General features: G+C 37.8%; 3 protein-coding genes and 1 pseudogene across 4 annotated transcripts; 1 reads left to right on the top strand and 3 right to left on the bottom strand.

Moving 5' to 3' along the window:
• Nucleotides 1-2,678: 2,678 nt before the first annotated feature.
• On the bottom strand, nucleotides 2,679-11,325 carry LOC147276300 (beta-amyrin 16-alpha-hydroxylase CYP87D16-like). Its single transcript, XM_086254142.1, has 7 exons — nucleotides 11,239-11,325; nucleotides 9,925-10,161; nucleotides 9,740-9,829; nucleotides 9,569-9,647; nucleotides 9,364-9,470; nucleotides 9,087-9,214; nucleotides 2,679-2,772 (listed from the first exon to the last, which is right to left on the bottom strand). Exons 1-7 carry the CDS (start codon nucleotides 11,323-11,325, stop codon nucleotides 2,679-2,681), a joined length of 822 nt encoding a protein of 273 aa, XP_086110268.1.
• LOC147276301 (putative flavin-containing monooxygenase 1) lies at nucleotides 3,952-6,094 on the bottom strand. The gene is made up of 5 exons (XM_086254939.1): nucleotides 5,657-6,094; nucleotides 5,289-5,526; nucleotides 4,990-5,165; nucleotides 4,522-4,883; nucleotides 3,952-4,294 (listed from the first exon to the last, which is right to left on the bottom strand). The coding sequence occupies exons 1-5, from the start codon at nucleotides 6,092-6,094 to the stop codon at nucleotides 3,952-3,954; spliced, it is 1,557 nt and encodes a 518-aa protein (XP_086111065.1).
• A 588-nt stretch (nucleotides 11,326-11,913) lies between the features above and the next one.
• On the top strand, nucleotides 11,914-12,939 carry LOC147276299 (protein RESTRICTED TEV MOVEMENT 3-like). Of its 2 annotated transcripts, XM_086253032.1 has the most exons (2): nucleotides 11,914-12,364; nucleotides 12,434-12,939. In XM_086253032.1, the coding sequence occupies exons 1-2, from the start codon at nucleotides 11,914-11,916 to the stop codon at nucleotides 12,937-12,939; spliced, it is 957 nt and encodes a 318-aa protein (XP_086109158.1). The 2 variants fall into 2 exon arrangements, with proteins under 2 accessions (XP_086109158.1, XP_086109157.1); XM_086253031.1 differs by having other exon boundaries at nucleotides 11,914-12,939.
• Nucleotides 12,940-14,711: 1,772 nt separating this feature from the next.
• LOC147276298 (beta-amyrin 16-alpha-hydroxylase CYP87D16-like) lies at nucleotides 14,712-23,610 on the bottom strand (annotated as a pseudogene).
• Nucleotides 23,611-24,432: the final 822 nt, after the last annotated feature.

Genomic DNA, 24,432 nt, shown 5'->3' with positions numbered 1-24,432 from the left:
TAAAAAAAAAAATAGAATTTTTTTTTAAAATATGAGTTTTCATTTGAAAACTTGTTTGGTATGAAATTTAAAAATAATGACAATTAAGGAAGAATGAAGTATAAAAAAAAACAAAAAAAAACGATGTTTTATTATTTTTAAAAAGAGATGTTTTTGAAAAATTATTTTTTAAAATAGTCTACCAAACATGTTTTCTTAACTAAAACATTTTTTGTGTTTTTTAAAAAATAAATGGGTTTTGTTTTTTAAAAAATAAAAGTTTTTGAGTAGGTTATCAAACAGGTATTTTCAATGCCCTCCTCTCTTACCATTAAAGTGCTGATGTGGCAATGTGGCATCTAGGTGTGCTTTTTTATTTTTATTTTTTTATTAAGATTTTAATATTTCAAAGAATTAAAATAAAATTCCAAATTCAATAAAAAATAATAAAAAAAAAGAAACAGAGTATGGGGGTTGGTGGGTTGCCGATCGGGAAGGGAGGGTTGGGGTGAGCGTTTGAATTTTTTTTTTTTGTAATTTTTTATTAAAATTGGAATTTTATTAGAATTTTTTAAGATATTAATATTTTAAAATAATATTTAATTAATTTTTATGCACAAGTGGATGCCACATAAGCATTTCTAACAAGAGATATTGACAAATTTGACGGAATTAAGTTAAGGGAGATACAGAATATAACATCAGAGGGTGAAATGAGACAAAAAAAAATTAAGGGGTGAAGTAAGAATTCAAACTATGTTCAGGGGGCAAATAGAATAATAAGCCTTAAGAAATATTGTCATGATACTTGCTTGAACTTTAAATTAATATTTTGCAATAATAGCCATTAAGATATATTATTCTTCTCTAGGTCAAATTAAGAAATGAAAATCGACACCAAACAAAAGGATTTGCCATGAATTTTGGAGAGTCTGTTCCATGGGGCATGCCCAATGGGGATATGAGATGGAACTGGGGCATGCTTCATGAAAGATTTAGCCTGAATTTTGACCTGACGAAGATTGATGACGATAATAATACAATTTAAAAAAGGTAAGTCATTACTCTCTTTTTTTTGGTTCGTGCGGAGTAATGACTTTGCTTTGGTCAAATTTGGACGGCCTGATAAGAGTGAAGTGGCCACTTCATGCCCTCATCGATGTGGCAGTGGCCATCTGCCACAGTTACACGTGTGGCGCAAGGTGACAAATTTGAAAGCTTTTTATAGCCTTTATTTGCAAAAAGTTATTTATGTAACCACACAAAATCACGTCACGTAATTTAAGAGCAAATGACAATAATGATCCTCTACCTTACCCTTACCTTAGTATAACTTTAGTATACGAATTTATTTTTTAAATTCTATAGTCCTTCAACTTTCACTCGTAATCACTTAAGTCCATTTCATCAATAACATTAAATTTTTCTGTCAATTTTAGTCACGTATCAAATATATGAGCCACTTTTAAAAGGTAAAAATGATAACTCACCCATTTCTTTATTCCTAAACGTGATATAATGTTTTAAAAATGACTTAAATTTTGACCCATGTGTCAATTTATGATGCGTATTATGAATTGTATCAATGTGCTCCCTTAACTTTAATTTTGAAGTCAATTTGCCCATTCCGTTAGTCCAATTACATTTTCCATCCAAAAAATGGCCACGTGCATGAAGTAATTTAACTCCTATGGACTTGTATTACAAGTGAAATGACAAATTTACTCCTAAAAAAGTGATCACGTGCGTGACACGTGATAACCTTTTGACGAAAGTTGCAACCGAGTTGACGGAAGTGGCATATTGGCATCCAAAATAAAATTAAGGGGGCAAATTGGTACAACCCATAATTCATATTCTGAATTGACACAAGGGCAAAGTTTAAGTCATTTGAAATATTTTTCCTAATCTATATATATATATACATAATGGGAGAAGGAAGAGTAAGGTTAAATTTTTCAAATACTCCAAAACTAGCCTCACTTATAAATAAAAACATTGCACATTTAAAAAGCACATGAAGGTAAAAACACAACTATCTATACAATTTTGTAAAACAAAATAAAAGAAACCAACGAGGCTAAAGACTTCCTACGTTCTTTTAGGAAAAAGAAAGAAGTTACCAGGTGAATGAAGAGAGTGCGACAGGAAACCAAAACCACCTTGCACTTACTCCTCGGCTACTCTCAGTGATAATTCACTGAGAAATAGAGCAATCGTCTCCTTCATTATCTCCTTGCGTGTGTTTTTCTGTGAAAATCGGTGTGAAATTGAGGTATGTTTTTGTGTGTTTCAGTAAAGAGGAGAAGATGTCGGTCACCACCGAATATTGTCCAACCATTATGTGTCCATGAGATATATAATTCGATACTTCAAAGATCAAATAAAACCACCTTTGATTTGCAAGAAGAACGCTTGAGGTTTTGCTTGATATTCTTTTTTACCCATTATTGAATTTTGGGTTATTAGTTGAGATTCTGCTCGATTTTAATTCGATAGTAAGGCCGACCCGATATAAGTTTTTGAATTCTTTTTGTTATGGGCTTTGGTCGCCCAAAAAAGAATTGAAGAATAGATCAGCTGGTAATTAAGAATGAAAATACGTTCATATATTTGTGACATAACTCTTGATGAGAAAAATAAATACATGAATACATGAGTGTTTAATCTCTTTCCATAAATAAAAAAGAAACACAATCTCAGTTTTTCTTCTCCTCGAGCTTAATGTGAATGCCATCCCCAAATCCTAACATGGGATTTCGAACAATGCGACCCCCTTTGATCAGTGTCCACCTATGAATTTCAAAGAATGTAATTGGAATCGCCATTCTACTGATCTCGGTTTACGGTTTTAATTTCACAGAAATTGAAAGTGAAACTTGTGGTTCAGCTTTGCTAGCATTGTTAACCAAAAAACATAGATAATGGCAAAAATGCTTGAAGGTCATTTTATCTGAAAATTGCAAGGAATTTTTTAATGGAATGGGCAGAGGCTCACTCTTAAGCGAAAAAAAAAATAAATTAAATAATAGTGTGGCACCGCACATCTTTATTATTCAATCGATCATTATACTTGAACAATAAATACAAGGAAAAAACTTGGAAAAGTGAGGAAATTTTGCATGTAAATTCTCAAAGATGAAAAATCGCATAGGGATGTGACACAAGAATGCTCTCCATATTCCTATGAATGACTTGCAATTTTATTATTGAAAAATAATATAAAAAAAGAACAAATCTCTAAAGACCCACTACAAGACTTTCGGTGGGGACTGCCCCCCGATTTGGGGAAGTGAGACCCCAGGGCAGGGCATGCAGTTGCAGGTTGGGGAGTGCGTCCATATCACTTTGCCGAAAGCTATAAAAACAAAGAGAAGCAGTTGGGAAGTTGCAGAAAAGACTTTTGCTTGCATCGAGTACACGTACTGAGAAATCAGAATTCAGAAATGGGATTTTGGATTTTTGCACACATCTCTCAGATGCAGACTCATCAGATCGATCCGTTAATAATTAATATACTATGGCTAGCTAGTCAATGAATTGTGAGATGGGCTCACATGGACTGCACCATTGCTTGCACAAGTCGTCCAAGCACAGAAGGGGCTCATGGGGTCCTGGAGGGTCGGCAGCACATGGGTCTATGGAGGTGGTTTATTTACAGTATGAACACTTAATGATATACAAATAGATTTAATTGTGACAAACTTTATACCTTACTAATAGAAAAGTAAACTTGATAAAATTAAAGGTTATAAACACGATATATTTATGTTATGTTTGTATGGTAGAATTTTTTAATGAAATGGGCAGAGGCTCACGCTTAAGAGAACAAAATAAATTAAATAATAGTGTGGCACATCTTTATTATTCAATCGATTATTATGCTTGAACAATAAATACAAGGAAAAAACTTAGAAAAGTGAGGAAATTTTGGATCACATATAACAATTTATTATGTCATTATTGTCCAATTTATGAGGAAGCATAATCCATGGGGCCATATGGTTCAAATAATTCAGCAAGGAGTCCCTTCTTTCTCTTGGGGTTCCATCCCATGTCCTTGCACAACTGGTCATTGTACCATACATGAAGGGCACCGATGCACGATCTCAGGTAGTATTTTCCGGAGTATCGCTTTGCGTATTCGTCCCATTTTCTTACATCTTTCTCCATCTCTTTTATGCTTGGTAGCTTAAATGTGCCATCGAGAAGCTCTGCCAGCCATCTGCACCTCATCTCGGAGGTGTACAAGTTTGAAACACTCTCGGAGAATCCAATTACAGCTAGTTGTGGAATTCGTCCATGAATGCATTCCCTGATTCAAATAAAAGCATATTGAGCTACCACATTATCTTGAAGGCTTTAGTCATAAACTACCTAGCAAAATCAAATTATACATAGAGTTGTATAATAAGGTGGTAGTCTTCTCTTATCAAGTATCTTGGATATGAACTCACCTAATCAATGCTCTAAATTGACTCGACGGTTTGGTAAGAGAACATTTTTCTATATAACTGTACATTATCTGCGAAAGGAGCTAACCTGTAGAGGGGTAATGCTGTGGTAGGTGACCCTGCTATGTACTCTTGAAATGTGGGAGACACAAAGATGTTTTTGAGCTTTTGATCACCCCTATATCCAGTAGCCAATATGACCATATCAGTCTTTAGAGGAGAGCTGTCCCCTTCAACCAAAATGCCTTCTTGGCAAAAGCTGAAGCTGGTGGGAGATTTTTTTAGTATGATGCTGCCGTCTTGGACTCGGTCATAGAACTTTTCAGGCACTGTTGAGATCAGACAAGAACTGATTTCTTGAAGGAAACTATGCTTAGGCACCATCCCATACTTTGATAACCCAAGCTTCTTATTTATATAGCTTTCCACAAACTTTGAAAATGCCCATCTCTGTCCAATAATCACAAATTAATTAACAAGGATTATGAACCAAAACCTCTGAGGCTGAAAGCCTGAAAGAAGAATAAGAGCTATAACTATAAGCCATTGGGGTTACCACAGGTGAAAGAATTGTTGCCAGAAGACTGAGTAAGATGCCTTCACCAGGCTTATGAACCAAAAGCTCTGAGAAGCGATTGAGGTATAGGTATACCAGAGGCACACCCCATGGAAAGTAGTCAGGAACATTCCAGTGTTCTGTCTTGTACAACACTCTGCATGGATGTTCCAACCCTGCAAATGAATGTGACATTCAAATTATTGTTTCTGTGGTAGTTGTTGGGCACATGTGACATTCAAAATAATTCTCACTAGCACAAGTGCTAACATTGACTCACTGCTAAATTGATTAATTACCATTTGCATTTGAACACTCCATTGCAATGTCCAATGCAGATTTCTGAAACCCAACAACTGTTACTTGCTTTCCCTTCACGAATTCGCGGGCGCTTTCATAATCCATAGCAGCATAATCCATCGAGTGTATGACCTTGCCATGGAATGCTTCTGGCCCCTTGTTTGGAGGAAATTCAGGAATGTTTGGAACATCACTGAATCGTCCGATGCAGAGGACCACGAAGTCCACCAGGTAAACCTGCTTGTTCATACCCCGATCAGTACGACAGAAATATTACCAGTCTCACAACATAATATATAATTAAACTCGAAATCATACAAAAACATGTAAGATAAGTATATATATGTATGTATATATATATATATACCTCAGTTGAAAGGCTATGCTTGTCTTGTACCATAACTTTCCATTTCCCTTTGGAGCTGAAGGGCTCTCCAGTCCCACCCCAAAGACTCCAAGATTGCATCTCATCCTCAGAGGGTCCTTCATACTCTATCCCACACACATTGGTGTTGAATTTGATGTGCTTGAGCAAGTCAAAATGGTGAGCATATGATTGGATGTAGTCCAAAACTTGATGCTGGTTGGGAAAGTCCTCTGCCACTGAAGAGGGCCATGGGAAATCTGAGAATTGGTAAGCTGGTTTGGGAGTTTGGAGCTTTGTAGTCTCAACAGTTTTGGTCCACACTCCTCCGATGCAGCTGGAGGATTCGAACACAATGGGTCGAAAGCCCTTTGAAAGGGTGTACTTGCAGGCCAGGAGGCCACTGATCCCAGCTCCTATAATGGCCACCGGCTTCTCCATTCTGATCTAACTTCTGTTTTTTGCTATCACCACTCTTTCTGTGATTTGACTTCTATGGAGTCCTGTAAATAATGCTTTCACTTCCGTATTGTAATCGACAATGTATTATTAATGCACATCTTCCGGATCCTCTCAGTTTCCGAGGCATCAAACACAGTCGATGGTTGTAACTTGTAACTCATCAACTATTAAAACTCACAAAGTCCAAAAAAATACACTGCTAATATTTAATGTTCCGACAAGATATTTTGATTCTACACGTTTCTGATCAAAATTGTTACTCACCAACTTTATTTACCAATTTTATCCACCGAATCATGTATATATACTGTTATAAAGTTAGAAGCCAACCTTTTGGTGGTACAAACTTTACCAAATTTGGAATTCATTAAAATACTTTTTATTCAACAAAGCATCCCATAAAAACAGTATAATAAATAAGGGTATATAGTATGAAACTATTAAAACAAAATAGCTTGTTATTATGAATGTTCTCTTAATTTTCACTAAAATATTAATTTGGTTCTTAAACTGTATTTTCACTCAATGTGGTCCTTTATCTTTACTACAATACATCAATATTGTTCTTTTGTTATAGTCTGTTTGAATTTCAAAAAAAAATTATTATGTATAGTATACATGACCCTTTTATGTGAGGCAAAATGGTCGTCATGTACACATCCCTCAACAACCGAAAAAGACCTTACAATCCACTTTACTCTTAAAAAAAAATGCTAAAATGGTTAAAAATAAAATAATTAAAGAGTATAAGGAAAAAAAATCTCCAACCTGAGTCTTAACACACCCCCTTTGAGTGTGTTAAGACATTTTAATCCCTTAAAAAAGATTTCATTTAGCAAATGTGACCATTTTTTACGACAATTGAAATGAAATTGAATGAAATAACAACATTGATGTGCGGTAGACCGGTGGTAAATATAAAGAACCACATTGAGTGAAAATGTACTTTAAAGACCAAATTGATATTTTGGTCAAAATTGAGGGACCATTTATGATAAAAAAAAAAAAATCAAACAAAATTTAAAAATTAAGAAAAAGATACCCACCACTTAGAAACATGCAAAGAGTCATAAAACTATCAAGACTGCATATATAGTTAAGAGTCATCCAAATATAGGTCATTATCTTACTAAGGAAAGTAGTCAAAATTTGCATGTGACGTGCTTTTATCACAACGTCCTAATAATTCCCGTAGTGTGTTTTAAGAAAAAGTAGAAAGATCGACTTAGTATACATAGAACGTTATATATATTTAGTAAGTTCAACAATGCCGTGTTGATAAACACTCACTCACTTAAGTGTTTTATACTATAACGAGAAATATGGTGAAACATAGTTAGAGCTTTATTATTGTAAAAGTTTAGTTTAGAGCTGGTTTGGTATTCTACTCAAAATTTTATTTTTCAAAAATTAAGAATTTTTTTAAAATATGAATTTCAAAATTGTTTAGTATGAAATTTGAAAATAATTTTTAAAATATGGACAGCTAAGGAAAAAAGAAGAAAAAAAAAATTTAAATGATATTTTATTATTTTAAAAAAGAGATCTGTTTTTAATTATTTTTAGAAAATGGTCTATCAAACATGTTTTAGTAAAACAGGTTTTTTTTTTTTTTGAAAAAACAAATGGTATTTTATTTATTTATTTTTTATGAAAAAACAAATGATTTTTAAATAGAATACCAAATAGGTACTTTTTTGTTTTCTCAGTAAAGTATTATAACTCTTTTGACTTCGCTTTCACTAGTTGCTTATGTAGTGTTCGGCATTCCTTGGTGCTCCTCCTTGCCACACATGTGCTCTACACATTATTGAGATGTTACGTAACTTGAATATATATGTAGTTTTCCTAAGAAATTAAGAAGAATATTCAGTCTTCTCTAGTCTTAAATTCAAAAAGGTCGAATGAAACTTAGAAAGTGAAAGTAAAGTCGGAAAGATCGAGGGTTGGTTAATTAATCTTAGTTTATTCGATTATTCAAACCCATATTAGCATAGACAATAACATAATAATATTTGTTAAATTGAATAATCTTTCTTTCTCACCTGAAAGTTTGTAACAAACTAACAATTGAAAGAGAAATTATTGAACATGCATATTGTGGTATGTTATCATTTCTTGCCATTTGAATTTCATGACACCACGCGCCAGTATTTCTTTCATAAAAAGTGGATTACTCCTGAATCCAATAGGGGATGAGAGTTGTATTTTCATGACTTCATGGCACATTGATTATGGGATTGTATTTACATATATATACTAATAAAGGGAAAATGTTTTTGTGTCAGTCATTTTGATTATACAAGATACTTATATTATTGTGAGATGAAAAATTTATTTGAGTGATTGAGTTAATTTTTATCTGAATGTGTGATTTGCATTCACAAATCAGAACATAAAAATTAAACATATTATATTATCATTATGTTTAACAAGACAATATACAAATAAAATGATTAAAATTTAGAATTGACAATGTTAAAGAAGTACTTTTAACTTTGAATTTCATTTTTAAAATAAAAAAAAAATTTAAAATTTCATAAAAGAAAGAAGCAATAGTTTGATTTGCATATGTTACATGTTTAGATTTAAATAAGTGCTTAGAAATAATAATAAAACTGATAGCTAGTAATTAAGAAATATTGTCATGTTACTTGCTTGAAATTTAAATTAATGTTTTGCAATAATAGCCATTAAGATATATTATCCTTCTCTTTCCATAAATAAAAAAGAAGCACAATCTCAGTTTTTCTTCTCCTCGAGCTTAATGTGAATGCCATCCCCAAATCCTAACATGGGATTTCGAACAATGCGACCCCCATTGATCAGTGTCCACCTATGAACAAGAGAAATTCAAAAGAAGATTAAGCTGTAAGTCAAGAGTCAAGAGCCTTGGTCTAGACTTCTAGTCACCGTAGAGGTGTAGCTTCTCTTGAGAAATGAGATCAAATAAGAGTGGAAAGAGATTTACTTATATTTGGTGACCAAGACATGAAGAAATGTGGCCAAGAAAGCTCTACTATACTCTGCTCCTGCACAATGTCCCGTTCCTCCACCAGAAGGCATGAAGTTATTTGATATAACATGTGATTCAAGGTCCTAATATCCATCAAATAAATAAAATTAGCTAGAACAAAGTTGTGTGGTTATGATTTATTTCTGCTAAAATGTGAAAGTATTTGGAAAATGGGCAAATAATGATGCTCAAGTAACCCAACTCAACTCAACCCTTCCTCCCACACACGCACCTTCCAACGCCATGGATTGAACTTGACGGGATCGTTGAATGTGTTGGGACTTAACTGAAGTGCAGGGGTGACAACCATAATCGCCCAACCTGCTGGAATTGTAAATCCTGCAAAGCATTTGCTTAAAAGTATATGTTATTGAGAAGCTTTTTTTTTTTTCTTAGTTAAAACCAAGGGCCTAAGAAAATTGTAATTAAGGACGTACCCTTTACAGGGATATCTGCCAATGCTCTACGTAATAAGCCAGGTGCAATATTTCCCAGCCCAAGAGTTTCATTGATAACCTATGCATGTTTTCCAAAACACCAGCAAGTTATAAGACTTTTGCCATAGTGTTATGCAAGGTAGAAGGAACATGTGAGTGTGTAGAACTAACCTGAAGAGTAAAAGTCATCGATTTATATTCGTCCCATGTGAGTGCAGAATTTGGATTTTCTGTGTCTGTTAGAATTCTCTCATGCTCAGCCTAATGATATTATAATAGATAATTGACCATTACTTTTCTTAAATAAAGAACTTATGAACATTAAACTGATGCTCAAACTTTGTTTAGCTACTTACAGTCAACTCCTGCAGAACTGAAGGATGCTCTGCGAGAAAACTGATAGCTAATGTCAGTACTGGTGAAATAGACTCAAAGGAAGCAAACAAGCCCCCGAATACCAAGTGGACTGCAAACTCTTCTGTCACGAACATGTCGATGCTGACCTGATCAAGGAAATCTCCTTGGGGCATATCAGGTGAAATGAGTCTCTCCTTTGGCATATCCCTCAACATGGTTGTTACCTTCTTGTGGACCTGAATGAATTTCAAAATTTTGTTGAAGTTGTGGGGCTCGATACAAGCCAATGGATGTGAAAAAGAGTCTCATATCAGAAATTGACACAAAAGTCTATCGTATATAAGTGGGCGGTCCACTACTAATATCACCCACACCCATGCCTTTTGAGATGAAACCCATACTTATTGTAGTTCGTTTGTCTAACTGTTGTTGCTTACATGACACGCAATCGAAATATTTTGATTGGAGAAATATATGGAGATCACTACACAGAGCCTCATGCTCTGTTAGGTTATGGGCGCTATTATTAACCTTGTTGTAGAATTCTCTCTCTGATATAAATTTGGACTACTTTGAATTCTGAAATATATGATATAGTTGCATTTTAGGCTTGTAGCTCCATATGAAATTTATCTAGACAGGTGCCGGATCAATTTATCATAAAAGAAATGATGTCAGTTTTTCTTCTTCTAGAACTTAATGGGAATGCCATCCCCAAACCTGACATGGGATTTCGAGCAATGCAGCCCCCTTTGATCATTGTCCACCTATGAAACCCAATTCAAGTGTGATTATTTGGTCTATGGAATACTTTTCTCATAAGAAATATGGGTAAAGCCTCCTAACCCTATTAGGATTAGGAATTCTGATAGGTTATCTTAATGGCCGGGTAGAGACTTATCAGAAAGTCATCTATAAATAAGGCTGGTCCCTGCTCTCACAATTGCCTGCTGCTCATAAAGATTGTGTAGCCTCATTGAAAGGCAGAGCTAAAGAATTGTAGAGAGTGAAAGATCAACCTACTAAATTTTGTCATGACTTCATGACGTACGCATAACTTCTCTTGAGAAAATGCGAGATGAAACAAGAGGGTGAACGTACCTATATTTAGTGACCAGGACATGGAAAAAGGTGGCTAAGAACACTCTACTATACTCTACCCCTGCACATTGTCTCAATCCTCCACCAAAAGGCATGAAGTTCTTGGATATGACATGTGAATCAAGGTCCTAATTTCCATCAAATATAAAACAAAAGCAGCTGCCAGAGACTTTTGTGATTGTGATTTATTGTACTAAAAATGATACTCAAACTCCCAAAACACAAGAACCATCCAACGCCATGGATTGAACTCGATGGGATGTGTTGGCACTTAACTGAAGTGCAGAGGTCACAACCATAATCGTCCAAACTGCTGGAACTGTCAATCCTGCAAAGCATTTACTTGAAACATTTTATTAAGGACAGAGCTTTTTCAGTTAGAAGCAAAGGGCCTAAGCTATTTATTTATTTAATTCTAACAGAACATGTATCCTGACACATCATTGGGTAAGCAGATTTGGTGGACATAGCATTTTTCATAATTTTATTCCTATTATGAAGGGCTCGGTCTGTGTTGAAACATATTAAACATTAGAGTATCAGATTCATCATTTTTGACCAACAAAACATTATTAAATGGTTTTGCAACCAATTAGTAAGATAAGGATATTTAATTATTTAGTAAACAGAAGATCTGAGAGTGTCTTGATTTTTGACACCAATGGAGTGACTATCTCTCTTCCCAAAATGTAAAGGTAGGAGACAGTAAAATTTAATGCTGGAATGGTAAAGGACTCAAGTTGGCTCACTTGGCTGATTGACTCTTTCTTTCCAAACTATTACACAATGCAAACCAAAGGCCTAAAGGAAGATTTAAAAGACGTCATCTCCTGCAGAACTCGCTTGACACACACTTCCTCTGTGATATTCTTCCATTGATTGGAATAATGGAGGGTCTTGTATCTGAGACATTCACATGGACAATTTACAACTTCTCCGAGTTGAATACGAAGATGCATTACTCTGATGTTTTCGTTGTTGGTGCTGATTTCAAATGGCGGATCTTAATGTATCCGAAGGGCCTAAAGTACTCCAACCACTTGTACTTGTCAATGCTTTTGGAGGTGGCAGATGCTTCAACATTGCCATATGGGTGGAGTAGACATGCCCAATGCAATTTGACTGTGGTTAATCAACTTGACAGTAACAAGTCAATAACACATGACATTCAACATGAGATCAAAGAAGGCGAGAGTAACTGGGGCTTTGCATCGTTCATGCCTCTAATTGAGTTTCATGACCCTAGTAAAGGGTATCTTTTGAATGATACATGTGTTGTTGAAGCCAATGTTGCAGTCAGCAAGGTTGGAATTAAGATTTTAGATGAAGACGAAGTTTGTACTCAGCCTAATGGCATTGGTGACCCTTATGTTGCAAAGGATCATGTGGAAATTCCTTCCACCCGAGTTGGCGAACTCATGGATTTCAGGGGTTTTGGGCGAATAGAAAAAGCTTTTGTTCTACTGCTAGAAGAAGTGTGTTTGTGGCATCCTTCGTTGGTTGAGTGCCAGAAGAAGAGAAGTCTTATGTTTACTAAATGTGCATTCACAGCTTTAGGCCGAGTTCTGCATTTTCTGAAGTATACAAAGGTCAAGGATATGACCGAGGATGCTTGTGAACACCTTGAACTTTTATGGGAGGAGCTTGAGACCTTCAAATTTGACTTGGCTTGGCTGGAACCACATGTTCAATCAGCTTTGAGTATGAAGGAGTTTGTGGAAAGGGCAAGACAGGTGAAAAAATTGAGAGAGGATGTGGATGCTTTGGAGAGCGAAATGAAGAGTCTAAGCGAAAGGGTTAGGCTAGCTGTTGTAGTGGTACATCTTGAGACAGCAAGAAGAGACTTGGAAAAGGCAGAAGAAGGCTTGGATGAGACAGGCATGGAAAGTGAGCTTGGTTATGGGAGGCATTAGCCTTAATGTAGAGTTCTCTCTTTGATATGACAAGCATATATGTATGCAAAAATTGGACTGAATTTTGAAATTAATGAAATACTTGCATTCTAGCTCAATAACCATACTTAACTTGAACATGTTACATTGAACATTCAAAATCCATATGCCCCAGATTGAGAGAATCAAACATTAACATTTTAGACTACTTTTTCGCAATCTCCTGCTTGTTAGTGGTCTCTGTTTTACCAACCGCACAATGTATATGTCAAATAAGCTTATATAACGGTTAGGATCCTAGGACATAGTTACAAATTATTTTACACCTTTTTTAGCCCTTAGATTTAACTTCATCTAATAGTTTTAAATAAAAGTTAAGATGGTCGTCACTACACTATTAATGATGTGGCAATAACATGAGAATAAAAACAAGCTTCAAAGAAAACAAGAAAGGAGAGGAAGAAGAAGCTTTTTCTTTCTTTTCTTCTCACTTTCTGAAAATATTTGAACTCAAGTTAATTTTTATTCTCTTTTTCCATGTCATTGCCACATGTTTTATTAGGCCAGGTATGATGGTCATCTTAATTTTTATTTAAAACCCTTATATGTAGTTAGATACTTAGATCTAAAGTCTAAAACAAGGTACACAATTTTTGTGACACTTATTAATGGAGTGACTGACACTTGACATTATTATAAATTTTTATTTAGAGAATCAAAGAGTGTCTGTTGAGAGAAATCTCACATTGAAGATGTGAGGGCCTTGCTAGTGGCTTATAAGAATTTGAGCTACTCCTCCCAAAGACACAAAATGCAATGGTAGAGACGTACAGAAGTTTAATGCTAGAATAGTAAACGACGCAAGTGCTTGTGCAACCCAACAATAGTAAAGGACTCTCTCTCTCTCTCTCTCTCTCTCTCTCTCTCTCTCTTTTGTTCCACTGCTAGATGAAGTCTGTTTGTGGCATCCTTTGCTGATTGAATGCCAAAAGAAGAGAAGTCGCATGTTTACTGAATGTGCATTCTCGGCTTTAAGCCGAGTCCTGCATTTTCTGAAGACGACAAAAGTCAAGGATATGACCGAGGATGCTTGTGAACGCCTTCAACTTTTATGGGAGGAGCGTGAGTCCTTCAAGTTTGACTTGGTTTGGCTGGAACCACATGTTCAATCTGCTTTGAATATGAAGCAGTTGGTTGAAAGGGCAGGGAGAGTGAAAGAATTGAGAGCAGATGTGAAGGCTTTGGAGAGCGAAATGAAGAGTCTAAGGGGAATGGTTAGGGTAGTAGAGGAAGATCTTGAGGCATCAAAAAGAGAGTTGGAGAAGGAGGCAGAAGGCTTGGATGTGACAGGTATGGACAGTGAGCTTGGTTATGGGAGGCATTAGCCTTCTTTTAGAGTTCTCTCTTTGATATGACAAAGATGAAAGATATGCAATGTATGCTATATATGCAAAATTTGAACTATGGATTTTGAAATGAAATGTATGAAATAGTTGCATTCTAGCTCAATAACCATATTTAACTTGAACATTCAAAATCAAAATGCCCCAGATTGATAGAATCAAACATTAGGGTTTCCAAATAAAACATTTAGAATACTTTCCTCTTCAATGTCCAAATTGGCAGTGTGCAATATTGTACATGAACTGCTACTCTGCTAGTCCTTGTCTCAGCTTTTCCTTTTTCTTTTGGCCAGATATATGTTTGGGTTGTTAATAACATGATTGTGCTTAAGGTGATTATACATACAACAAGTGTTTGATCACTTTACATGGAACAAAAGAATAATAATCTCAGTTTTTCTTCTCCTCAAACTTAATGTGAATGCCATCCCCAAATCCTAAAATAGGATTTCGAGCAATGCGTGCCCGTTGGATTATTGTCCACCTATGAACAGAGATCCAAAAGATGATTAAGCTCTGTAAAACCCTACTGCAGACACATAGAAGTTGGTAACTTCTCTTGAGAAAATGATATCAAATAAGAGGGAAAAGGTACCTATATTTGGTGACCAAGACATGGAGAAAGGTGGCCAAGAACACTTTACTATACTCTGCCCCTGCACATTGTCTCATTCCTCCACCAAAAGGCATAAAGTTCTTTGATATTGAATGTGAGTCAAGGTCCTAATTTTCATCAAATATATATAAAATTAGCTGCCTGTTGTAAAAGTATGTGAAAATCTAGGGTTTGTGGAAGAGAGGAGGCAGAGAGAATATCATCAGTCTATCTTATTCATGTTATAAATATCCTTATATAGAAGTAGGGTTTACTAGGTTTTGTATATTTACTAGTATGCCCCTACAACTAATTACAGGGATAGCCACATAAAACAATATATTTACAACACTCCCCCTTGGATATTCCATGTCATTAGTGTTGTCTCTGCTATGCGCTTCTAAGTTGCCTCGTTAAAACCTTGCCAAGTAATAAAAACCCTGTGGGAACAAAAACAACCTTGGTCGAAGGAAAAAGAGTGCAACGCGCGTGAGTGTGGAGTAGTCGCATCAGAACCTCGAAAGTAGGTGAAGTCATATCTTCTGGATCATAGGCAAATAGTATGTCTATGGGAGCGGGGTGCATTAGAGTTGCTACACCAAAACCTTGCCCGGTAAACCCAATGGGAAAAACCCGTGGTCGAAGGGAAAAGATGAGCAAATGCATATATATCAGATCAACACATCTTCAGGATGTAGTATGAGTAGGGTGACCATGCCAAGATGTGCCTCATTAAAACCTTGCCAGGTAACAAAACCCAGTGGGACAAAATAACCCTGGACGAAGGACAAAAGAGTACACGATGGTCAAGTGAGTATGCTTCGGGATACTCCCCCTGATGTCGACTCCCCCTGAAGATTACATACTAGGTAAATCAGCCAATCTACGCAAACCAATATCTCGAACATGCATCAAGAACGTGGACTTTGGTAGGGACTTGGTAAAGAGGTCTGCATGGTTGTCTTGAGATCGGATCTGCTTGACTTCAATCATCTGATGCTCTTGTTGCTGTTGATTGAAGAAGAACTTCGGTGCAATATGCTTGGTGTTGTCTCCTTTGATGAAACCCGTCTTCATCTGCTCGATGCAAGCGGCATTATCCTCATAGATAATCGTTGGTTCATCAGTGGTGGAATTCAGCCCACACGTAGTTCGAACATGCTTGGAAACTGCTCTTAGCCATATACATTCACGAACTGCTTCGTGAAGGGCTAGAATCTCAGCATGATTCGAAGAGGTAGCAACAAAGGTCTGTTTCGTAGACCTCCAAGATATTGTTGTATTCTCAATGGTAAAGACATAACCAGTTTGAGAAAGCACCTTATGCGGGTCTGATAGATACCCTGCGTCAGCATATCCAAAAAGGCGGGCATCATTCCGAGGATCGAGGGGGTTCGATCCATTCCTTGATGCGTAGCTAGGGATAGAATAAGCCCATATCCGTCGTACCCTTAAGGTAGCGGAAAAAGTCTTTTATGCCATTCCAGTGGCGGCGTGTTGGCGCAGAGCTATATCTAGCTAACAAGTTCACAGTGAATGAGATGTCCGGTCTAGTACATTGAGACAAGTACAATAATGCGCCTATTGCACTTAGATATGGGACTTCTGGTGCCAATATCTCTTCGTTATCGTCTGCGGGACGAAACGGATCCTTCTTAGGATCTAGACTACGGACGATCATGGGTGTGCTAGAAGGCTTCGCTTTATCCTCATTAAAGCGCCTTAACATCTTCTGGATGTAATTCGATTGATGGACTAGAATTCCATCTGCACGGTGCTCGAGCTCCAGGCCGAGACAGAAATTCGTTCTCCCAAGATCTTTCATCTCGAATTCCAACTTCAGGTGTTTAGCAGTTTCCTTGATCTCTTCAGGAGTACCAATTAGATTCATGTCATCGACATAAACAGCTACAATAGCAAAACCAGAACTTGTTTTCTTAATAAACACGCAAGGGCATAGATCATTATTCACATATCCCATCCCGATCAAATACTCACTTAGACGGTTATACCACATCCGTCCGGATTGTTTCAATCCATATAGTGAACGCCTCAAACGAATGGAGAGCGTGTTCCGTGGTCTGGAACTATTTGCATCGGGTATCTTAAGTCCTTCGGGAACTTTCATATATATCTCTGTATCAAGATCCCCATAGAGATAAGCAGTGACCACATCCATAAGCTGCATACTCAGTTTTTCGGAAACTACCAAACTGATAAGGTAGCGGAACGTTATCACGTCCATTACGGGAGAATACGTTTCCTCGTAATCAATCCCAGGGCATTGAGAAAATCCTTGCGCCACTAGACGAGCCTTGTATCTTACAATCTCGTTTTTCTCATTACGCTTCCTTACAAATACCCATTTAAATTCTACAGGTTTAACATGGGGAAGGTGTAGGAACGACAGGCCCAAACACCTTTCTCTTTGTCAAGGAATCTAATTCGACCTGGATTGCTTCTTTCCATTTTGGTCAGTCGTCTCGACGTTGAGATTCATCAACGGAGCGAGGTTCGATGTCATCGCTAGTTATGATTTCGGTAGCTACCGCGAATACAAATATATCATCGATGATAATCTCGTTTCGATTCCAGAGCTCACTTAAGCATGCATAATTTATAGAGATCTCTATGTTCTCGGGAGTGGGTTCTAACGTTGGAGCGTCCCCCAACGCCGTCTCTTCTGGGACGGACCCATAATCCGGAACTATTTCGTGAGATGGATCAATTGAGATCGCGATGTCAAGGGGACTCATTTGTGCCAAATGTATCCTCTTCCGGGGATAAGAGTCCATCGAACCTAGTGGTCAACCTCACTTCTGGGCAGGGACATATGACTGGTTAGCCACTATTGTTGTACCTCGTCCATCTGGAACGACACGTCCTCCTGGGACGACACGTTCTTCAGGGACGGATATCCTTGCAGGCACGTTTGCAGCAGGTATATGTGATCTCGTCACTTTAGCTAGATCAGAGAATGCGTCTGGCATATTATGAGTTATACTCTGTAGATCTAGAATTCTCCGCACTTCACTATCACATTGTGCGGTTCGAGGATCGAGATGAGACATAGTGGGGACATTCCACGTCAATTCACGTCGTTCTTCAGGAACGGTGACGTTCTTATCTCCCCCTAACGGCGGGAAGACTGTCTCATCAAAGTGACAATCCGCAAATCTAGCGGTAAAGAGATCGCCTGTCAAGGGCTCTAAAAAGCGTATAGTGGATGGGGATTCATAATCGACATATATGCCCATCGTTCGTTGATGACCCATTTTGGTACGTTGTAGCGGCGCAACTGGCACGTAAACTGCATACCCAAATACGCGTAAGTACGAAACGTCAGGTTCGTACCCAGTCACCAGCTGTAACGCGGAGTAAGGTTGGGTAGCAGTGGACCTCAACCGGACCAATATGGCTGCATGCAAGATTGCATAGCCCCACGCAGAAATTGGAAGCTTGGTGCGCATTACCAAGGTTCGTGCGATCATTTGTAATCTTTTAATGAACGCTTCTGCGAGACCATTCTGGGTGTGAACATGGGGAACTCGATGTTCAACATTAATCCCAAGGGGCATGCAATAATCATCGAAAGTTTTCGATGTAAACTCTCCGGCATTATCAAATCTTATGGACTTTATAGGATAATCCGTGTGGTGAGCCTTCTGGGCGAGAAGTTTAGCAAAAATAGCGTGTCTTGTGGACAATAGTGTAACATGTGATCACTTTGTCGATGCATCAACCAAAACCATAAAATATTTAAATGGTCCGCATGGTGGTTGGATAAGTCCACAAATATTCCCTTGTATCCTTTGCAAGAAAAGGATGAAGTCTTTACTAGTCTTTGCATATGATGGTCTAGTATTCAACTTTCTGAGCGAGCAAGTTTGGTATAGTGTGTCACTAAACACAAGATCCTTATTAGTAAGGGGATGCCCGTGTGATGAATTGAGGATACGGCGCATCATACTTTGACCTGGGTATCCCAACCAGTCATGCCATAGAAAGAAACTGCTCGAATTGGTTAACTTCTGGTTAACTATGTGATTGGCCTCAATCGATCAAATGGTGGTTATGTAAGACCGCTCGAGAGACATTTCGATTTCTCCAATGTACGCTTCTGGCCATACAAATTGGAGGTTATGCAAAGATATTCCACTCCATTTTCCTCAGTGGTTTCAACGTGATAACCGTTGGCTCGAATATCCTTATAACTCAACAACGTTCTTCTGGAACTTGGAGAATATAAGGCCTCATTAATGGTAATTCAGTACCATTGGACAACATAAAAATGGGCTTTGCCATGGCCCTCTATCAGGTTGGATTAGTCTGATATGGTTGTCACAGAGGTATGAGTAAGCAATAAGTTTGAAAAATACTTCCGATCTTGAAGTATGGTGTGCGTAGTAGCACTGTCTGCCAGACAACAAACTTCCCCACTAAACATGCTTATTCATAAATTTAATTCAATAGATCACATGTATGAAAATAACTTGATTGAATTAAATAATATTCGAGCATAACCAAATTTTCAAAACAAATAATCCAAATCATAAATCACCAAAATAATCCGAATAAGAAAAACATTATTCAGAAAATAAATACGACACAAGCGCCGATCATATCCATGTCATTGAGTTTCTAATCCTCGAAGTGTCCAGATTCAGCCTGGAAATCAGTGACCTCTATGGTGGTATCCATAGGAAATGATCCCTCAATGAGGTTGGTTTCTCGAGTTCCGCGATTGGCGTGATACTCATTTACAGCTTGCGCTGATGCACGGCAGGTGCGGGACCAGTGATCAGTTCCTCCACATTGGTAATAGAGATCATTCTGATTCTGATTCTGGTGGCGACGGGCCGGACCAGTGTTCCTCTCATTTCGAGTTCTTGGGGCCGAGGGACCGTGGTTCCTACCACGTGGGCCATGGCCACGTTGGCCTCGGTCATACAGATCATTCCTCTGAAAACCTTTCCTTCCATATCTCGGGCGGTCAGACTTTGTGCCCTTTCCATGACCTCGGTATCCTCTTTCGCGGTTTGAATCGCGATAAGCAACAGCGTTTGCTTCAGGCAATGGTGCTGCTTTAGTACCGACAGGTCGGGCTTGATCATTTCTCATTAATAAGTTGTTGTTCTTTTCAGCGAACAATAAAATAGTGATCAATGCCGAGAACTTAGTAAAATTCATCTCCCTGTATTGTTACTGCAGGACCAAACAGGAGGTAGGGAAGGTGGAGAAAGTCTTCTCCAATAGGTCAGCTTCAGTGAGCTTCTTCCCACAAAATTTAGGGAGTGACCGGATCCGGCAGATCTCCGAATTATACTCATTCACGGATTTGAAATCCTGGAAACGGATGTTCTGCCAATCATATCTTGCTTCAGGCAAGAAAATGGTCTTCTGATGGTCAAACCGCTCTTCCAGAGCAACCCAAAGAGCTCGTGGATCCTCTTCAGCGAGGTACTCAACTTGGAGTGCTTCCTTCATATGTTTCCTAATGAAGATCATGGCACTTTCCTTAAGGGACTCTGCGACAACATTGTCAGCATTAATTGTCGACCTCATCTTCTTGGCAGTCAAATGAAGCTTAACATATTGAGTCCACTTTAGATAGTTTCTTCCGGAAACTTCCAAAACCACAAAATCAAGCTTATTGAGATTTGACATTCTTTGGTTGAAAGGAACAAATAACCATAATTAATGCTTTGGGCAATAACATCCATAAGCAACAAATAAGAACTTCAAGTTCTATAACATGGTATAGACATGTAAAATCTACTGGTTTTATCATGTATGGTGAATTTTATAAAGGAAACTTCAGGTTCCTTATATGGCATTATTGAAGCTACAGGTTCAATATTTATGTATGAACTACTGGTTCATTAATTACCTGCAATTTCTACACATATACTCTAGTGCAAAAATTTAAGCAAGTAAAATATTCATATACCCAAGTAGAACAGAAAAATATCACAAAATTATTTGAATAAAAGTTTCTGACATTTAGAGTATATATATTAAATGGTTTGTATACTAACAATAAACCATCAGTAGCACAGTGGTTAAGGTGCACTCTTGGTACCCAAGAGGTCCTGGGTTCAAACCCCAGGCATGACAAGAATTAACATCTCCTTTTTACAAAGTTTCAGGAGGCTTGCCATGTGTCAGCGTGAGAGTGGCACATGCGTGGCGCTGACGTGGCAGCTTGGTGGCGCATGCGTGGAGCTGACGTGGCAGTTTGGTGGCTGCCTGCGTGGCGTCCATGTGGCAGCTGACGTGGCAGCGGCATGGTGGGCCTGCTGGGCTGCCTGCGTGGCGGGCCTACTGGGCTCCCACCGTGGCGGGCCTGCTGGGCTGCTGGCCAATTGGGCCTTGTGCGCTGCGTTGCTGGGCTGCAGCAAAGCTGGACCTGCTGGGCTGCTGCGAGGCTGCTGGCTGCTGGCTGGCTGCTGGCAGCATGCGAGGTGGTGTGCTACGCGCGCGAGGGGCTGCTGGCCTGGTGGGCAGCGAAGCTTGCCCTGCTGCTGGCAGGGTGCAGCGAGAGGCTGCTGCAAGGCGCTGGCAGCGCGCAAGGCAGCGGGGCTGCTGCTGCTGCTGGGAGGCGCTGGCAGCAAGGTGTTGCGCGAGGAGGAGCTGCTGGCAGCGAGGCAGCAAGGCTGCGCGAGGGCTGCTGCAGGCAGCATGGCAGCGAGGCGCTGCTGCTGGCAGAGAGGGGCTGCTGCAGGCAGTGCGCGTGGGTGTGGGGGCTGCGAGGTGCAAGGCTGCAGCGGGGCGAGGCGCGCGAGGGGGGTTGCTGCTGCAGGCAGCGATGCGTGACTGCTGCTGGCAGCGCAAGGCAGCGGGGCTGCTGCTCGGGGTGGTTTTTCGATCACCCAAAAACTCTTCCTCTTTTTAATCATTCAATTCAAGGAAGCATGTATAAAAATATATAAACCCAAATAAATCAATCTCATAAATTTAGGGTTCATGCTTCATGGAGGATTTTTCAATCAATCAAAGGTTTTAAAACATAAACATAAAATTGTTTTATAAAACCTACTTGATTGAAGAACAAATTGAAGGATGATTCTCTTTCGTTTATCGATCCACAATCCACAAACCAAAGAGCTTCTCGTGCTTGATTGATTGAAGAACGGATTGAATGATGATCCTCTTTTGTTTGGCGATCCACAATCCAAAGAGCTTTTCGTGCTGATAACGTGTTGTAAAAGTATGTGAAAATCTAGGGTTTGTGGAAGAGAGGAGGCAGAGAGAATATCATCAGTCTATCTTATTCATGTTATAAATATCCTTATATAGAAGTAGGGTTTACTAGGTTTTGTATATTTACTAGTATGCCCCTACAACTAATTACAGGGATAGCCACATAAAACAATATATTTACAACACTGCCAGAGTTTTGTGATTGTGATTAATGTTAATAAAAATTGAATTTAATTGGAAAAATGGAAATGGTGATACTCAACCGCCCCCCCTCTTCCTCCCCACACAAACGCACCTTCCAACACTATAGAAACAAAAGAGATAATAAACTGGAATAGAAAGATTAACTATTCATTATATCCAGAGGACTGAACTTCACAAGTACATATAGAGAACGTACACCAGCTAACTACCAGACATAAAGGCCAACAACAATTACTAATGAGGCCTCCTGATATGCCCAAGGCAATTAACATAAACGGCTAATTAACCCAAGACAGGTAACAGAGAACCATAAATAGCTTAAGACATTAAGACATTAATGCTAAACTTAATTATTCCAACACCATGGATTGAACTCAATGGGATTCTTGAATGTGTTAGGACTTAACTGAAGTGAAGAGGTGACAACCATAATCGTCCAACCTGCTGGAATTGTAAATCCTGCAAAGCATGTACTTATACATTTTAGTGAAGAACTATTTTCAGTCAGAAACAAAAGGCCTGAGCTATTTGTAATTAAGGACTTACCCTTTACTGGGTTATCCTTCAAAGCTTTACGTAATAGGCCAGGTGCAACATTTCCCAGCCTAAAAGTTTCATTGATAACCAATGTTTTGAAAAGACCAGAAAGATATAAGACTTTGTGATACGATTGAGCAAGGTAGAAGGAACATGTTGACATTGTAAATTTAACCTGAAGAGTAAAAGTCATTGATTTATATTCATCCCATGTGAGTGAGGAATTTGGATTTTCTCTGTTTTTGAGAATTGCCTCATGCTCAGCCTGATTATAAAATATAATTGATCATTAGTGTCTTAAATAGAGGAGTTATGAACACCAAATAGTCTAAATTGATGCTCAAACTTAGTCTACTTACAGTCAACTCTTGCAAAACTGCAGGATGATCTGCCAATAAACTGAATGCTAATGCCAGTACTACTGAAACAGACTCAAAGGTAGCAAACAAGGCCCCAAATACAAACTGGACAACAAAATCCTCTGACAAGAACTTCTCTTTATCCATGTCAGTGCTGATTTGATCAAGCAAATCTCCTTGGTGTGTCTCGGGTGAATTGCGTCTCTCTTTTAGCAGTTTGATGGAGATGTTGCCTACCTAGTTTGATGGAACATTCTAGAATAGGAAAAGTTGAGGCATATACTAGCAGAGTAGAAGTTCTAGAATAGTTTAGGTTTCATTCTCTCAATAAAACATTCTAGAATAGTTTTTCACTTCAATTTCCAACCTGGAAGTGTGCAATATTGTTCATGAACTTCTACTCTGCTAGTATATGCCTCAACTTTTCCTATTTTTGATTTTTAAGGCCAGCTATACGTTTAGGTTTTTTATAATTGATACATTTTATCTAACAAGTGTTCAATCACTTTACAGTTTACATAGACTAAAGAAAATCTCAGGGCTCGTTTGGTATCAAACTCAAATTTTTTTTTTTCAAAAATTAAGATTTTTTTTTTTAAAATGTGAGTTTTCAAAATCAATTTTTAAAATTTGAAAACGTGTTTGGTATGAAATTTGAAAACAATTTTTAAATTTAAAAAATGATGACATCTAAGAAAAAAGGAAGTGTAAAAAAAAAAAAAAACGATGTTTTATCATTTTTAAAAAAAGCATGTTTTTGAATTTTTTTTCTAAAAACTGTTTTTAAAAATGGTCTACCAAACACGTTTTTTTTACTAAAACTTATTATTATTTTTTTTAAAAACAAAAAATAATTTTTGAATAGAATACCAAACAGACCCTCAGTTTTTCTTCCCCAAATCCTAAAATAGGATTTCGAGCAATGCGTGCCCCTTTGATCGTTGTCCACCTATGTACAACAAAAACTCAAAAGATGATTAACCTCTGTCAAAAACCTTGGTGTAGACATACAGATGTGCAACTTTTCTTGAAAAAAAATAGATAAAATAAGAGGAGAAATATAGAGGGTGAATCATATTCGATATCACTTCTTGAGAGAACTTGTTGACAAAGGAATAATTCAAGTTGAATGTTGCAAGACTTAATTATTCAAAGTTCTGGGACATATATATATATATATATATATATATATATGCTTCAGCTTTTCCTTTTT

This window comes from Dryas octopetala, chromosome 8 (assembly GCF_963921425.1).
Source record: "Dryas octopetala chromosome 8, drDryOcto1.1, whole genome shotgun sequence".
In the NCBI taxonomy this organism is placed as follows: Eukaryota; Viridiplantae; Streptophyta; class Magnoliopsida; order Rosales; family Rosaceae; genus Dryas; species Dryas octopetala.
The sequence above is the reverse complement of the archived record's forward strand: the minus strand, read 5'-3'. Positions and strand labels throughout refer to the sequence as shown.